The 18,639-nt window shown below is 32.6% G+C and overlaps 1 protein-coding gene across 1 annotated transcript; it reads right to left on the minus strand.

Moving 5' to 3' along the window:
* Window positions 1-1,203: 1,203 nt before the first annotated feature.
* On the minus strand, window positions 1,204-16,492 carry LOC134693998 (ubiquitin-like modifier-activating enzyme 5). The gene is made up of 11 exons (XM_063554980.1): window positions 16,291-16,492; window positions 15,757-15,802; window positions 14,673-14,762; window positions 13,997-14,106; window positions 12,303-12,474; window positions 11,736-11,840; window positions 9,888-10,015; window positions 6,362-6,497; window positions 5,792-5,870; window positions 2,727-2,845; window positions 1,204-1,818 (listed from the first exon to the last, which is right to left on the minus strand). Exons 1-11 carry the CDS (start codon window positions 16,422-16,424, stop codon window positions 1,744-1,746), a joined length of 1,194 nt encoding a protein of 397 aa, XP_063411050.1. The 5' UTR covers window positions 16,425-16,492; the 3' UTR covers window positions 1,204-1,743.
* Window positions 16,493-18,639: the final 2,147 nt, after the last annotated feature.

Genomic DNA, 18,639 nt, shown 5'->3' on the forward strand with positions numbered 1-18,639 from the left:
CACAGTTAGATTCGGCATATTAAAGAACCCCAATTATTCAATTTTGATGAAATCAAACAAAGTTTAATTTCGGACCCTTTGGGCTGGGCCCCTTTTTCCTCAACTGTTGGGACCAAAACTCCCAAAATCAATACCAACATTCCTTTTATAGTCATAAACCTTATGTTTAAATTTCATAGATTTCTATTTACTTATACTAACGCTATGGTGCGAAAACCAAGAAAAATGCTTATTTGGGTCCCTTTTTGGCCCCTAATTCCTAAACTGTTGGGACCGAAACTCCCAAAATCAATACCAACCTTCCTTTTATAGTCATAAACCTTATGTTTAAATTTCATAGATTTCTATTTACTTATACTAACGCTATGGTGCGAAAACCAAGAAAAATGCTTATTTGGGTCCCTTTTTGGCCCCTAATTCCTAAACTGTTGGGACCGAAACTCCCAAAATCAATACCAACCTTCCTTTTGTGGTCATAAACATTGTGTTTAAATTTCATTGATTTCTATTCACTTTACCTAAAGTTATTGTGCGAAAACCAAGAATAATGCTTATTTGGGCCCTTTTTTGGCCCCTAATTCCTAAACTGTTGAAACCAAAACTCCCAAAATCAATCCCAACCTTTCTTTTGTGGTCATAAACCTTGTGTCAAAATTTCATAGATTTCTATTGACTTAAACTAAAGTTATAGTGCGAAAACCAAGAAATTGCTTATTTGGGCCCTTTTTGGCCCCTAATTCCTAAAAAGTTGGGACCAAAACTCCCAAAATCAATACCAGCCTTCCTTTTATGGTCATAAACCTTGTGTTAAAATTTCATAGATTTCTATTCACTTTTACTAAAGTTAGAGTGCGAAAACTAAAAGTATTCGGACGACGACGACGACGCCAACGTGATAGCAATATACGACGAAAATTTTTTCAAAATTTGCGGTCGTATAAAAAGTTGAAAATTACAAACACATAAGAATGGTATTTCATATATTTATTCAATTTTTAGAATTTTTGAATACACTGAGTTATCATCAACAAAGTATACAAAAAAAACCACCCAAATTACAAACATATAGGAATGGTTCTTCATATTTTATTGAATTTTAGAATGTTTTAATACACTGCATCTGACTGTCTTGTCAACATATATATTATTAGTTCAAATAACACCAAAAATAACTGATTTTTTTTAAGAAAAATCTAAAGCTTAAAACATTAATAGAAAGTTTCTTGCTTCTAGAATTATTTACCAGTTCTATTAAAATCTGTAACATAATGTTTATACTTAAGGGGGTAGACCTTGTTTCAGGGAGATAACTCTTTAAATCAGTTAGGCGTTTGTAAAAGTGAAATTCATCAATGTATTTTAAGCATTTACCTGAAACAGATTGAGAATAATCTATGTAACCTAGAAACTAAGAATATATTTATGAAAATGGTTGACTCAAACGTATTGATGATTTTAAGAGTTATTTCCCTTAACCTAGGTCTGCATCCTTAAACTGTTATAAATTTATATTATTTGTTTTACAATATTGTTGTTATCTTTTGTAATGGAATATAGAAACAAAGGGCAGACAACTCATTTCCATGTCTGCTTCTCCTGTCCTTCTTGAATGGCACATATCTTCACATGTCTCGACTAGTACTGCTTTAATACTTCAGAAATAGCCAGTATTTCTTTACATGTTAAATTAATTTTTAAGCATAATTTTAAAATGTATTTCAAGATATTATCACAACATGAACATCATAAACTTTGCATTTGTTTCATTAATTCGTCCAGACTTTGTCCTGAAACATCTCCTACTGTTGCTGATGTGTCCTACAACAAGAAAAACACAAATACATATTTTATTCACTTCAGATGTATCCTAAAACATGTACAACCAAAAAAAGACTAATCTGTATTTTTTTCACAATGACATAACATTATTTTGGTTGCATGCCAGAGATTGTCTTCTTAGCCATTGATTTTTTTTGGGTGATTTAATTTAAATCAGGATTGGGGGTTCCTCATTTTTGTATTCTCTATCTTTCATATTTTAGCACCATTTTTATTTTTTAGGTATAAAAATGAAATTCACTAATTACATGAATTATGTGAAGAAAACACTGTTACTACATTATACTATTGAGCAACACGACAAGTGCCACAGGTAGAGCAGGAATAGCATACCCTTTCAGAGAACATTACAAGCCCCCTGGTTTTTGTTGAGGTTCCTGGAGTCGGTTTCACAAAAATACTATTGACTAAGATTGGTCGTAAGTCATGAACAAATCAGTATTCTTACGATCAATCTTAGTCGTAAGTTTTATTGCGAAATTGACTCCAGAAAGTCAGTCTTTAGATTTCTATGTTGTGTTATGTGTACTGAAACATGTATTTGTGTGTCTTTTTCTGTTAAGCCATAGAGTTGTCATTTTCTTTTCAACTTGCAAATTTTGAATGTCCCTTAGGTCCTTCTCCTCTCTTTTAACAAAGGATTCTTTTTGTGAAAGCAACATTGGAAAACCTATAGATTGTTTCACCAGACACCAGATGTTTTGCATGAGTGGAAAGTTTGACATAGTTTTCTACATAAATGTCTACTTAAAAAAGTCTATAAACTTTGCAATGTTCGAATTTCCTATCCTTTACATATTTGTGGGTATTTATTATCTCTAAGAAATAGCCTTTGAGACTGCTGTAACAACTTGATAATAAATAACTCTTTGTTTACCCAAACTTACATTTGTGGCTGATTTGGCGGGTTTTGTGTATGCTACTGTGACCCCTTCTGTTAGCTGAGGTTTCTCTCCTTCAGCCTGTTTCAATTCCTCTTCTGTTGTTTCAGAAACTATTTCTATTTCTGTAAATAAACAATAATTATGTATAAATAAGTTTCAATAATTTCTAGATGTTAGACTTACCGTAATCTAACTTGCTAACATGTCTTTGCCCTTGGTCTCTTTTACATTATAATTACTTGTATTATTTATTGCTTCAACTTGCTTTTCTGGATAAGAGACAAGGTGGACCTCTGTTAGCTATCTATATGATGGAATAATTAAACTATTTTTATTGGCACACTGGCATGGCAGTAAATCAAACATAAAACTTTGAAAGAACTAAAATAACTTATAAATAATAACAATAACAATTGTTTTATCTTGTGATATCTTATTTGATTATATATATTCTATGATATTATCAGATAATATCATATCCTCTTTATGTGAATTATAAATTTAATTTAACTTCATTATATGTGTATATGTGTAAAGAATCAGAATGTATTATGTATTGTTGTCATTATGTCCCGTCAGGTGACCATAATTGGAAATAAAGAACTTTGAAATAATTAAAGCGGTTATTTTTAGCAGGGTGTAAATTTTCACTTAGTTTTCCAGATAGAACAAAATCATCAAAATAAATTCAGCTTATTTAAAAGTGTACATGCAAAAGTATAGATAAACTAGAGGCTCTAAAGAGCCTGTGTCGCTCACCTTGGTATATGTGAATTAAACAAAGGAAGCAGACAGTTCATGACAAAATTGTGTTTAGGTGATTTTGATGTGTTTGTTACTTTACTAAACATTCTTGCTGCTTACAATCATCTCTATCTATAATGAACTTGTCCGTGTAGTTTCAGTGGAAAATGTTAGTAAAAATTCACAAATTTTATGAAAATTGTTAAAAATTGATTATAAAAACGATAACTTCATAGGGGGTCAATTGACCATTTTGGTCATTTTGACCTATTTTTTAGTCTTAAATTGCTGTATATTATTGCTGTTTACAGTTTATCTCTATCTATAATAATATTCAAGATAATAACCCAAAACAGCAAAATTTCCTTAAAATTACCAATTTAGGGGCAGCAACCTTACAACCAGTTGACCCATTCATCTTAAAATTTCAGGGCAGATAGATTTTGACCAGATAAACAATTTTGCCCCTTGTCAGATTTGCTCTAAATGCTTTGGTTTTTGAGATATAAGCCAAAAACTGCATTTTACCCCTATGTTCTATTTTTAGCCATGGCGGCCATCTTGGTTGGTTGGCCGGGTAAAAAAACACAAATTTTAAACTAGATACATCAATGTTGATTGTTGCTAATTTTGGTTTAATTTGGCCCAGTAGTTTCAGAGGAGAAGATTTTTGTAAAAGATATGGAAATTTACGAAAAAAGGTTAAAAATTGACTATAAAGGGCAATAACTCCTAAAGGGGTCAACTGACCAATTTGGTCATGTTGACATATTTGTAAATCTTACTTTGCTGAACATTATTGCTGTTTACAGTTTATCTCTATCTATAATAATATTCAAGATAATGACCAAAAACAGTAAAATTTCCTTAAAATTACCAATTCAGGGGCAGCAACCCAACAACGGGTTGTCTGATTCATCTGAAAATTTCATGGCAGATAGATCTTCACCTGATAAACAATTTTACCCCATGTCAGATTTGCTCTAAATGCTTTGGTTTTTGAGTTATAAGCCAAAAACTGCATTTTACCCCTATGTTCTATTTATAGCCATGGCGGCCATCTTGGTTGGTTGGCCGGGTAAAAAAACACAAATTTTAAACTAGATACATTAATGATGATTGTGGCCAAGTTTGGTTTAATTTGGCCCAGTAGTTTCAGAGGAGAAGATTTTTGTAAAAGTTAACGACGGACGACGACGACGGACGACGACGGACGACGACGGACGACGGACGCAAAGTGATGAGAAAAGCTCACTTGGCCCTTTGGGCCAGGTGAGCTAAAAATTTGAATCCACCAAAATATTTTGTATACCTTTTTCAATGAAAATCACGGAATTCTACACCCCCTGAATATAACCCGCTATATGGTACTATGAGCAACATTATGAGTATCAATTAAGGAAAAGGATTGAATTTTTGAAATACAGTAACTAAGGATTTTCTACCTCGATATGGATTACCTTAAATTAGCTGTATTTTGCAAAACTTTTATGATTTTTTTTATTTTCAATGCTCTTAAACTTTATGCTTTATTTGGCCTTTTTAACATTTTTTTATTTGAGCGTCACTGATGAGTCTGTTGTAGATGAAGGGCGACGATATTTACCCTTCTGGAGCACCTGATATAAGCAAGTTATTGGTGTGATTTGTGTTTCAGTTTGTAGTTTTTTACATTATGTTTAGTTTTGTCTTTTGTATTATTCTACATGGCATTGTCAGTTTCTTTTGGTCTTGTGAGTTTTTAATGTCCTCTTGATATTTTAGGTCTCATTTTAAAACAATGAATTTTAAAACATTCATGTAAAAAAAAATAAAGAGTTATCAAAATCTTGAAATTTTTTGAAAATTTGTAAAGGTATAAAGAAAGTAGTATTAATAAACTATTATCATGTTGAGGAGAGAATGTTTCAGATTACAGAAATGTTATGATTTCAACCATGTAAAGGCTGTACCTTGACCTATAATGGTTTACTTTTATAAATTGTAACTTGGATGGAGAGTTGTCTCATTGGCACTCATACTAAATCTTTCTATACCTGCTTGAATATGAGCTGGCTTGAAAAGATCCAAGGTAAAAATATTCAAATGGATAGAAAAACTAAACCTATTTTCATACAGGCCCATAGCCAGGAATTTCAAAAGGGGGGTTCGTTTGACTCACAAACTTGACTTTAACAGTCACAATTCGAACAGAACATTGACTTTAACAGTGCTTATTTGTTTTCAATGGGGGGGGTTCGTCGGAACCCCCCGAACCCCCTGGCTATGGGTATGTCATAAGACTTTTGTTAGTGTTTGATGTCTGCCTTGTGGAAATAACTTACCAAATGGGTTCTCGTCGTGTAGAGGTGCAGTATCTACTTCTTCAACCACTACAGGTTTAGGCTTCAATGCTTCTCTTTTCTATAGAAAAACAAAACAAATATAAACATAGAGAAAAATATTTCAAGTATCATTTACTTTAAACCCTGGGAGAAAATAATTTAAGAAATGATATATCTTTTAATCATTCTTTCATATACCTGTATTTAGATAGGGTATGTATGCAAGCATAATAACAAATATTCTCTGGTGCTAGCTATAATCCACCATTTTCTAAATAAGGAAATGCCTGTACCAAGTCAGGAATATGATTATTGTTTCCCACTCATCTAAGATTTAACTCAATTGCTAAAATTGTGAAGATTTCAGTAATTAAGCATGACTAAATGATGCTAGTACCTGATATATGTGCATTGTATTGTCAAAAACTGCCCATATTTATGTAGCAGAAGCATACTGCTTTCCAATAAATAACTAAATGTTTACATTTAAACAATTTTTTTTAAATGCTATATTTTGGGGTCTAAAAGGGGTCTTATTGGACCTTCTCCTTTACCGTATGTTATATGTACCTTAAATTCTTCTTGTTGCTTTCTGCAGTTACAGTCATCACATTCAGGGTTAGGTTTCATTGCCATCATTGGGAAGAAGTCTTTTAAAGCATTGTAGCCTAAATAGTAGGTCACATTACCAAACTTTAATAAATATCTGAAAGGAGAAATTTTATCATTTGAAAAAAGATGCAAAGAAAAGTCTATATGACATGTCTTATATGAGAGTTGTCTCATTGGCATTCATACCACATCTTCCTATATCTACTACAACTAAAATTTAAAATCTAAAACATGAGGCATTAAATATTTGAAATTTAACTATCGAGAGTGGCGAATTATCGTAATACACAAGATATAGTGGTGGAATATTGTTTGTCTAATGATTTAAAGAGAATTTCTCATCAAGTTTATCCTTCCTCTTCAAAGATTTGCAGAAAGTTGTGTTCTCTATATATGTGACGTCATCGAAAATGGTCATCTTTTTTATTTATGATGTCACAAAAGAAAATTCAGAAAAAATCATAATAATTTGAAGTCACACTTGAAAATTCAATCAATAATCTGCCATGTACAAAGATTCCACTAGCATGTCTAGAGAGGAGAAATATTTTTCTCAGACTGATTGTGCCATGTAAAAATTGCAAGAAAGTAAGAGGCACACTATTTCTAATGTAGTCCTTCTTATGCCCCACCTACAATAGTAGAGGAGCATTAGGTTTTCTGGTCTGTGCCTCCGTCTGTCCGTTAGTTCATCCGTCCTTTGTCCCGCTTCAGGTTGAATTTTTTTTTAGTCACGGTAGTTTTTGATGAAGTTGAAGTCCAATCAACTTGAAACTTAGTACACATGTTCCCCATGATATGATCTTTCTCATTTTAATGCCAAATTAAAGTTGACCCCATTTTCATGGTCCACTGAACACAGAAAATGATACTGCGAAGTTCAAAGTTTTTGGTCAATGTAATTTTTAATAAAGTTGAAGTCACATCAACTTGAAACTTAGTACACTTGTTCCCTATGATATGATCTTTCTAATTTTAATTCCAAATAAATGTTTTTACCCCAATTTCACGGTCCACTGAACATGGAAAATGATAGTGTGAGTGGGGCATCCGTGTACTATGGACACATTCTTGTTTTAAGTGATTTTCTATTGTCCTGGTCCGAGACCACAATTAATTCGCAGTGCATTTCTTTTAGAACATAAATGAAAATAAAAAAAATCCCACCTGCGCTTTCTCAATGAAATTTTAACAGTGTGTTGTACTACTTTTGGGACAAATTATAACAAAATTATAGAAAACTTCATCGCCTCTAACTCAAAATATGGACAATTTTGTGTTTAGGGTACCCCTGGTGTCTTGAAATCTTTTGACAGCTTCCGATGTGCTAATTTTTAACCTTTTTCAGCTGGACCAAATCACCTCTTTCCTGTAAAATTCTGGGCCCAAATTTTTTTACAGTGTAATTTCAACCCCCCCCCCCCCCCCCCCTCTTCTTACAATTTGAGGTATTAAACATGGAGAAATAAATTTGGAAGGGGTATAAAAATAAATGGCAAGTAACCCACTGTTAACACTAGGGACTATATTCGTGAACAACGAAAATCAAGGGACGACAATTGTGGTCTCGGACCTAATAGGATAGATAGAGTTGACAAATCTTAAACAAACTTGGTGTGATCAAAGCTTAATGTATTATAAGACTGCCTACAAAGTTTCATAGCAATAGGATATATATTATAGACAATATGTTAAATTCTATACTCATCTTTGTGTGTTAAATTTTGACGTTAAAATTGAAAAATTTCACTTAGCAACATTTTGGGCTTTAAAAATTAAAATATTGCAAAAAATTACTTTTTGAATGTCTTAATATATCATTTATTATGTACTGAAAGCATTAGATTACTCATTTGATTTATCAGACTGAGCATAATTTTTCAAAAGTCAAATTTATATCAGCCTGGGCCTAAAAATTGAGGTTTTTCAATGAAAGGGGGCCTTACATGAAGATGTAATATTTTCCAGCAATTTTAAATTTGTGAAGCTTTTTGGTTAAAAATAATCCTTACATATGTATTGAATATACTTTAAATGGAAAGAAAAGTTACAAATAACATTTCATATTAGTTTAAAAGGGTCTTAAGCCAAGGAAGATTGGAAAAAAACAAGGGTCAATTTAGGTCGTACCACATATTTACATTAAAAAATGCTTATTGTGGCTATAAGAAATAAAAAAAATGTGTCTTTTTTATCATTTCTATACTCATGTGACATGATGCAACAAATCTGAGCACAAAAAGGCTCTTGCAATTAATTTTTATTGCAGACAGTATGGTCTGATACAAAGATTTTTGCCTTTTTAGTGAAAAACTTGAATGCAATTTTAGTCTCAACAGGCTTATATTTAAACCACTTGCTATCCTACAGAAGAAAAGAAAGATATTATGTGAAATGGAACAGGTACAATAGACATTGTAAAGTGCTTTTGATACAAATTTAGTGAGGTCTTTATTGTGGACTTCAAACTTTATGTACCAAGAACCCTACTTTTGTCTTCATCCAAACAGGGCGTTAGACAAGGGTCATTTATACAACACATTTTGCACATACTGTCTGAGATAAGCTTCTTTTCTGTAGATTCTGAGTTCATAAACAAATAAAAGAACTAGATAAAGGCATAGAAACACAAGTATTGACGCATGAAAACCTGTCAGATAGAAAGTTGGGATGCCATGTATGCATCAATATTGAAAAAGCCTTAAAATGCCTATTTTAACCATAAAATGCCAAAATTGGTAATTTTTGCAGAAATTCTATACAATAAAAGTTAAAATCCTTCAGTTTAGTGCTATTTGACAAATTGACACCATCAAATCATTTAGGGAGGTTGCCAAAGTACAAATTCTATATTTACAGACTTCACCTCTTAGGTCCGAGACCACAATTAATTGGTAGTGCATTTCTTTTAGAACATAAATGAAAATTAAAAAAATATCCCACCTGCGCTTTCTCAATGAAATTTTTACAGTGTGTTGTACTATTTTTGGGACAAATTATGTAAAAATTATAGAAAACTTCATTGCCTCTAACTCAAAATATGGACAATTTTGAGTTTAGGGTGTCTTGAAATCTTTTGACAGCTTCCAAAGTGCTAATTTTTAACCTTTTTCAGCTGGACCAAATCCCTACTTTCCTGTAAAATTCTGGGCCCAAATTTTTTTACAGTGTAATTTCAACCCCCTACTTACAATTTGAGGCATTAAACCTGGAGAAATAAATTTGGAAGGGGTATAAAAATAAATGGCAAGTAACCCACTGTTAACACTAGAGACTATATTCGTGAACAATGAAATCAAGGGACGACAATTGTGGTCTCGGACCTCCTGATGTATTCATATTACAATATATAAACTAGGCCATATGGTGACCTATGATTATTTTAAAATATGATTCCCATGAAACATAATTTTACCCACCCTTTCTATGTTTGCCCCTAGGGATGCAGATCGTGATATCTGATCATTCTATGTATCTTACTTACTTTAATGTGTTTTGTATTAAGAACCCAGCAACAATTGCCATAGTGGTGGGAAGACTTGCTGCACAAACTCCTTCTCTTTTTAATGTCTTCTCATCTGTGTGGGTGGCTACAACTAGAGGTGGGGCACACTGAAAATATTATTACCATATCAGGTTATTTAAAAATGCACCATATTCCTTATAATTTAATTCAAAATTTCATATTTAAGGAGGCTCGTGGGTCTAAGATTTTCAGAAAAAAATAAAACTTTTATTTTTCATTTCAAATTTTATTAATTACATTTAGTAGTTGTTACTTTATCTTAGGGTACAAAAATCATTCCGAAAAAATCTGTTCGTGTTGGCCACAGGTGACTTTTAAAATGTAGATATCATTGGATAAGCTCCAAATTATCTCCCTTTGGTGCAAAAATGCCATTTTTTGGCATTAAAATTGAAATATCTTTTTTAACTCATCAGTGACCTATATTTTTTTATGGTTGTTTTCGAATAAGCTGTACATAAACTAAATAATTGTAAAATTTAAGCAATTTCTGTAATTAGGTTCTTTTTTTATTTCGATATTACCGATTTTTCTCCTATTAGTTCAACAGAAAAAAAGAACATTAACAAAAATGTATGCTTCTTTCGAAGGCAGATTGTGAGCGTAAATGAACAGTGACCCCATTTTTTATTCAATTTTTCTATTAAGTATAAGATAAAGTTCATTTATACAAAAATAAGGCGAAATCCTATATTAAATAAAAAAATTGATTTAGACCAAAGAGCCCCCTTAAGGACTAAATCATGAAAAAAACATTGATAATATCACATGACAAGAATGTCTATGAGCTGACAGACTAAAAAACTTTCAGCCAATCAGAAGACATGTTATCCAAAATTCAAATTATGCTGGTTATTCTATGTGCAACACATTTATGATGTTATTTCTTCATATAAGTCAGATAAAATAACAGCCATTCCTGCAATTAACATGATAAACAAGATATCATTGAGATGGGAGCCATCTCTGTGGGCCCCACTGTCAATAATGTGGGGGTAAATAAGTTGTATGGATAATCTGATATGAAGCATTATTTGAAGTTATGACATAGTCGAAAATGTTTGTCAGGTATAAAGTATGAATTAATAACAGCTGTCCTCTCAAAATATAGTGTGGATCAAATTTGTTAGCAATGGACAGACCAACAGACAGACAGACCTTTGACCTAGGAAGTGGTACATACATCATGACACACCCTCTGGTGTTAATTAATAATCATGTTAAGTATTAAGTATAAAATCATAACGGTTATCTAGATATGGAGCGGACACGATCTTCACCAAAGGACACAGGGTTGTCAACTGAAACCAAAGTTTTTGACCTTCACCTTTGACCTAGGAAGTTGTACATACATCATGACACACCCTCTGGTGTTGGTTAAAATGGATGTCAAGTATAAACTTTGAAATCATAACGGTTCTCGAGATATAGAGCGGACACTAAAGTGTTGCGGACGGATGGACAGACGGACGGACAGATGGAAAAACAGACTGATCACTATAGGGCGACCCGCCGTAGGCGGGGCCCTAATAACTTACTGACTTCTAAAGAATATTTACTCATAATTCTAAGGCAACATTGTTTGTAATGTTCATTTTGATTGGATAACGTTACATAGAAATTGATGTTCTGAAAGTATGCTCAATCGCAGAAGATGAATGACAATTTTTAAATCAATCAATCAATCAATCGATCAATCTATCTATCTGATCTAATGCAATACAGTCTCTCCTACATGTGATAAAAGTTCATACAGAAATTTCATTTGAATATTTTTTTTTATTTTAAAGTTTTATTCACACTTACAGCAAAACATGAAGTATCACCAGGTACTATAAACTGTATGTGACCAGACACAGCATTCTCACTAACTCCTGACTCTATCCAAGACTGGCCTAATTCATTACATGCCTACAAAAGAGTATAATGGTAACCAGAAAATAACTCCTATCATTCTTATAGCATGGCCTATTTTGTTTTATAACATATAACACAAGTTACTAGACTACACCCCGTACTTAACTAGCATACTGTAAAGTCATTTATTTTCGTGAGGTACCATTTTTCATGGATTTTTAGAAAACTTACCTTATTTGGAATATGCATGTATGTGATTTTAGAGTTTTGCCAAAGTATGGAAACATCCTAATAGAAATTTGTATTTTGTTGAACATTTAAATTCGTGGTTAACGTGTAACCACAAAACCCAAGAAAGTTGATATTCAATAAATAATAATGAATCCAAAAAGTAATTCCTTTCTACAAAAAAAAGATGTTTATTTTATTAAGTAATATTTTTCTTTGTGATTTTGTTCGGAATGATCATGATCAATTTTAAAAGATGTAATCATTCATTAATTTTCCCTGACTTACAGTATTAATTGTCATCCTAGCTTCAAAGTTATCAACACAACTGAGTACCAGGTCAACTGGTTTCCCATCTGTTATCCCACCATGGCTAATTCTGTCCATAAAATGTTGGAAGTTATCCATTGTTGTGATGTTGTAATTATAAATCTCAAATATTACATCTGGGTTTATCTCCCTTTAAAAAAATATATAATACTGTTGAATATTAATGGCTTATTTATTGCAAATACAACATGCACACATGTACAATGAGATATATACTGTAGATGGCATTCTTCAGGTACAAAAATGTACAAAATTTTGTTGATTTAGTAAAAAAATTTAGTTATCAACCAGTAATAGTGATATTGTAAATATTTAATTTTATCTCAAATATTACAAGTGATTTATCTCCCTTTAAAAAAGAAAATAACTGTTGATTGAGTTATGATTTATTTAAGCCCACTTGCAAATATTACAGACATTATTGTATTCATTTTACAATTATTGTTTTTGTTGATCAATTAATGGCTTTCGGTTTTCCTGTTTGAGTTGTTTTAAAGTGTCCTGTACCAAGTCAGGAAGATGGCCATTGTTATATTATTGTTCGTTTCTGTGTGTGTTGCATTTTAACGTTGAGTCGTTTGTGTTTTCTCTTATTTTTGATATATTGAGAAAAGACGTGGCACGGTACTTGTCTATCCCAAATTCATGTATTTGGTTTTCATGTTATATTTGTTATTCTCGTGGTGTTTTGTCTGATGTTTGGTCCGTTTCTGTGTTTGTTGCGTTTCGGTGTTGTGTCGTTGTTCTCCTCTTATATTTAATGCGTTTCCCTCGGTTTTGGTTTGTTACCCCGATTTTGTTTTTTGTCCATGGATTTATGAGTTTTGAACAGCCGTATACTACTGTTGCCTTTATTTATCATTTATCATGTTAAAGCAGCTGACTTAAAGTATGGATTTTGCTCATTGTTGAAGGGCATAGGTGTCTACATGTTGATTTATTTTTTTCAAATGATAAAATGTAGTAAATGTTTTGACAAGTTTGTGATATCAAAATACCTGTTGTAATAGTTTTTCAGTAATACAGAGATTTCTTTTGTTAAAAACAAATACATATTGTTACATACACTAGCAAATTTTACAAGTTGAACGTCATCATCTAAAAATTGATAATGCAAATCGGGTTTACCTTAGTGTTCTCTTTGCGGTTCTTCTTTAATCAAATACATTGTTACATACATTGACAAATTATACAAGTTGAGATACATAAACACAATAAGATGGTGCCAATAGACCACTTTCGAGTTCCTCCATCACCGGAAAAAAACTCGTCAATTATGTACGCCTTTATGACGTCATTTACCAGATAGAGGGGTCGCCTGTATCCCTGCACTATTTACCTTCATCAAGCGTCTTAGTGATTGTCATTGTGCAGGATAAACTAGAAATAATGGTTGTTCTGTATGTACTTAATGACAATTCCCTAATGACAGCAGTGGTGATTGTCAATTTTTTAGAATTCAATTTACCGTATAATTTGTACAACATAGAATTCTAGTTTTCCAACCACTCGCTCCATATTGGAATGGAAGTGACGACGCCCCTAAATGCACAAATGATGTTCACTAAAACCAGAGTTTTTGACAGAAATGCATCGAACTCGAAAGTTGTCTATTGAACGTCACCATCTTAACATATGGATGATGGGTTTACCTCAATGTTCTCTCTGCTGCTTCTACTTTACTCATTCCAGCTTGATTTGGTTGATAAAATAATCTGTTCATGTTGGCTAACTCTACTTTGTCGTAATCAAACAGTAGTAGCTGAAAATATATATCATTAATAGAATCTATAGCACAGGTAGATTTGTTTTCTTCATTTGTCAAACATGGCAAAAGACAATTCTGCCTACTTAATTTAACTGGATATTCATTTCAAAATATTGATTTCAAAAGCTTTAATCATTTTACGGTGAGTGCATAAAAAACAGCAATTTTTCCATTAGACTCTAAAACAGCAAATGTGACGCTACCAAAATTAAAACATAATTTGAGTAATGTCATTTATATGGTAGTTAGCATTGTGTACAAGTTTCATAACATTTGGTTAAGGCAAATTAAAATTAGAGAATGAAAAACCAATTTTGGAATGTACATGTGCAGACTGACAACAGTAAAACTTTATGCACCCTCCGCTACAATAGGGGTACTAAAATCAGTACAATTGTTTGCAAACATCATTTCCTGCAAAGAATTCAAAATAAATGTGCAAAATCTTTTCCTTTCATTCTCTGTCATTTGTCTGTACCTTTATCAAATAGTTTTAAAGAATAAACTATCTATCTTACCTTCCCTATCATTGCCTATGCCACATCTAATTAACAACTGACCTTCCCTATGCCACATCTAGTTAACATTTCAGCGGCCACAGATCCTACTCCTCCAACTCCCACTACTGCCACAGTATAATCTCGGATTTTCTGGAGAGAAAAATTCAAATTTATAATACAGTAATGAGTATTCACTGTTTCAGAATCTAATGCATTCTGGGTAATAGTTTCAAAAACGTACACCAAAACATTTTGATTTGTCAAAAATGTTCTACACAATGGAAATTCAACCAATGATGTAATTTTATTTTCATTTTGGCGTACGAAAATGAAAGTACCCATGGTTTTTCTGATTCTGAAACTGCCAATTTAAAATGATTTATGAGAGCTGTTTTATTATTAAGATTACTAATTGGCTCTTACATGCTTAAAGACAATTTCAATGTCAAGCATGGTTCCTGCTAGTCATGGATGTTAACAATATTCTGCTGCCCTTTTTAATAGCAAGTGAAGTCAGAAGGCTACAGAGTCATTTTCATATGAGGTTATAATGCATGCAACTATAAGATAATATCTTTTATATGGGGACGAAGTCCCCTTTTACAGTAGAAAATTCAATAAAAAAAACACCTTTCATTGTACTAATGAACTCATAATCGTTTAAAAAAATTGCGTTTTGGGGAATTTCTGGATCTGCTCAGAAATCTTCTTCTTTTTCGGTCTTGTTTGCATGAGACTTTGAATAAAATGTATATTTTTCAGTCTAAGAAAGGAACTTAATACTAATTATTTTTAAAAATTGTAAGTTATAAAAAAAAGGTTACCTGATGACAGCATTTCTTTGTTTACATTGAATATGTCGTCATAACTTAAATAATGTGATGTCATGTCACGAAAATCCGAAATGTTACGGTATTGCTGTTTCTCTTTTTAACATGTTTGATTAAAAAAAAAAAATACAGACTTCGTCCCATTTACAGGTAATGCCTGGGACCTCATATCAATTTTAAACATCTAAGGAAATATCTAGTTTTAGAATTTACAGGAAATAATTTACATTACTACATAAATTCTGTGAACTTGTTGTTATTTGAATGTTGTATATGTATTGTTTGTATGTAAATTATGATTCTTATATATTTACCTCATAATCATCAACGATTCCCATTCTCTTCAATGCCATTAAACGACTGAAAAAGAGTATAATATAATTATAATGATATGTACATGTATGATAAAAATGTTGATGTTTGAATTGTTTAACATGTTTAACACTATTGAGGGGGGTAGGACCTTTAACAGGACTCCCGGATCAGGTGATTTTAACCTCGGAATTTCAGGATTGATCCTTTTGGGATCACTGAAATCTTTTTTTGAATTTCGGGATGTCTGGATTTAAATTTCTTTACCCCCCCCCCCCCTATCATTTTGGGAATCTTGTGAGCCAAGGTTCTGTGTTGAAAACCATGCTTTGACCTGTATAACACTACAAATGTGATATAATTATAGGTGGAGAGTTGTCGGGGCGAACTGACTTTGATTAGGGTTTGATATGGACTGAGTTATTGTTATGAAAGTCAGATTTTGAAGAATGGGGAAATATTGGCTTTTCAAAATTATCAGGATTTGACAGAAACTGAGGCCCTTTAAGACATTGGTAAAATATCATTGAGTTTACCTGTACGGATTTGAATCAACAACTTCTGAGCTCATCTGAGAAATTTTTGTTCTTACTGCACCAGATTGTCTTGATTTTTCCAGTTCCTCTTCTAATTGTTTCACCTTCTTTTGTAATTCTTCGATTGACGACATTGTACTGATGTTAAATTTGTAAAAGCAAATATAAAAATATGACTTAAACGCTAATTATCTGGGAAAAATTAAACAAATATTCAGATTCTGACAGCTGTCAACGTGTGTCAAATCCGGAAGTTGCACAATTTCTGACAATTCCTGCCTCCGGGTTTTAGAATTAAGAAAAGGGAGATAATTCTTAAAAATAATTTTGACATTCACAGTACACATAAATTATTATAGTTCTTTCGTACCAATTTGCAAACTCGTACCAATATCAACTCGTACCAATCTAAACTCGTATTGCTGCTAACTCGTACCACTGTCAACGTATATTTTTTCAATCATTATGTTCTTAACCTTTACCTTTACCTATCCTGTATTTGCCACCTCACCACAATTATTTGTTGACTTTAATTTAAACTGTAATTATACTGCTCCTCGGGGCGTCTTGATTGACAAATAAAAATTGCGTCAAATGCGTTTTGTTTAAATATTCTTTTTCACTTTTTTGGTCTTACCAGTTTTGTATATATTTTATGCATTTCCTTAATAAAGATATATGAACTGAATGTTCTAATCAACTCAATCAACTAGTCTATTCAAATCATGTTAAGTATAAAATTGAGAAAGGAAATAAGGAATGTGTCAAAGAGACAACACAGACCAAAGAGCAGACAACAGCCAAAGGCCAACAAGGGGTATTCAATGCAGCGAGAAACTCCTGCACCCGCAGGACTGGTGTGTTTCAGCTGGCCCTTAACAAAAATGTATACTTAATTCAGCTGAGACTACTATGTGTTATAGTAGTCTCAGAGTTCAGTGATAATGGACGTCATACTTAACTCGGACACATGAACAAGAAACGAAAATTAAAAATAATACAAGACTAGCAAAGGCCAGAGGCTCCTGATTAGAGACAGGCGGGAAAATGCGGCGGGGTTAAACATGTTTTATTCCCTTGTCACCATCTTACGGTGTTTATATATCTCAACTTGTACGATTCGCTCGTGTTTGTAACAATGTTTTAGATTTTAACGAGAGAAATTTATGTATTACTGAAAAATTATTACACCAGGGTTTTCGATATCACAAACTAGTCAAAACTTTTACTAAATTTTATCATCGGTATAAAAACATCATTCGTAAATATAGCTCAACATGCAGACTTTTATACGTTCAGGTATTTCACATCCAATTTTTTATGGAAATATTCTTTATAAAGCACAAAGGTGACAGTATTCACCTCAGAAACTTACAAAACCTTTAAATAGACTGATTAAGAAGGGATATAATTACGATACTGTTGTCAAGTCATTAAAGATTGCATATTTTGGCGTTAATATTGAGTCACTGATAAGGTCTTTGCGTCGGAACTAAAGACATTTATTCTAAAAACAGTTGTTGGCATGACACGGGTTATGTTCTTCTCATATATGTTATGATGGTATCATACTAAACCCCTAACGGGAAGGATTGTGCCTGATGTTCATATGATGAAATCATAATCTTTCAGTCAGTTTAATTGAAGTCTGGAGCTGGCATGTCAGTTAACTGCTAGTAGTCTGTTGTTATTTATGTCATTTTGTTTATTTTCTTTGGTTGCATCTTCTGACATCAGACTCGGACTTCTCTTGAACTGAATTTTAATGTGCGTATTGTTATGCGTTTATTTTTCTACATTGGTTAGAGGTATAGGGGGAGGGTTGAGATCTCACAAACATGTTTAACCCCGCCGCATTTTTGCGCCTGTCCCAAGTCAGGAGCCTCTGGCCTTTGTTAGTCTTGTATTATTTTTTTATTAGTTTCTTGTGTACAATTTGGAAATTAGTATGGCGTTCATTATCACTGAACTAGTATATATTTGTTTAGGGGCCAGCTGAAGGACGCCTCCGGGTGCGGGAATTTCTCGCTGCATTGAAGACCTGTTGGTGACCTTCTGCTGTTGTTTTTTTTATTTGGTCGGGTTGTTGTCTCTTTCACACATTCCCCATTTCCATTCTCAATTTTATTTGTTTTTTTTTTATATCTTAATAGTTAACCATCTACTATACCTCTATATAGCTAATTGTAGAAAATAACAAACATATAACAATACGCACAGTAAAACTCGGTTCAAAAGGGTAGAATCAATTTGTGCCAATTGCAGTTTTCAGAAGTCCGATATGTTTCGTCTTGTATTCATTATTTTAAAATCTAATTATTCTGCCATTGCTACTAGTACGGACACTGT

This window comes from Mytilus trossulus, chromosome 13 (assembly GCF_036588685.1).
Source record: "Mytilus trossulus isolate FHL-02 chromosome 13, PNRI_Mtr1.1.1.hap1, whole genome shotgun sequence".
Lineage (NCBI taxonomy): Eukaryota > Metazoa > Mollusca > Bivalvia > Mytilida > Mytilidae > Mytilus > Mytilus trossulus.

Bases quoted from the DNA above. Each gene is read 5' to 3' on its own strand.
- LOC134693998 (XM_063554980.1), bottom strand. From the start codon at position 16,424: ATGTCGTCAATCGAAGAATTACAAAAGAAGGTGAAACAATTAGAAGAG. The intron at 14,763-15,756 runs GTAAATATATAA...TTTTCTCTCCAG, and splicing joins GAATCGTTGATGATTATGAG to AAAATCCGAGATTATACTGT. The intron at 11,841-12,302 runs GTAAGTCAGGGA...ACTCTTTTGTAG, and splicing joins CTAGGATGACAATTAATACT to GCATGTAATGAATTAGGCCA.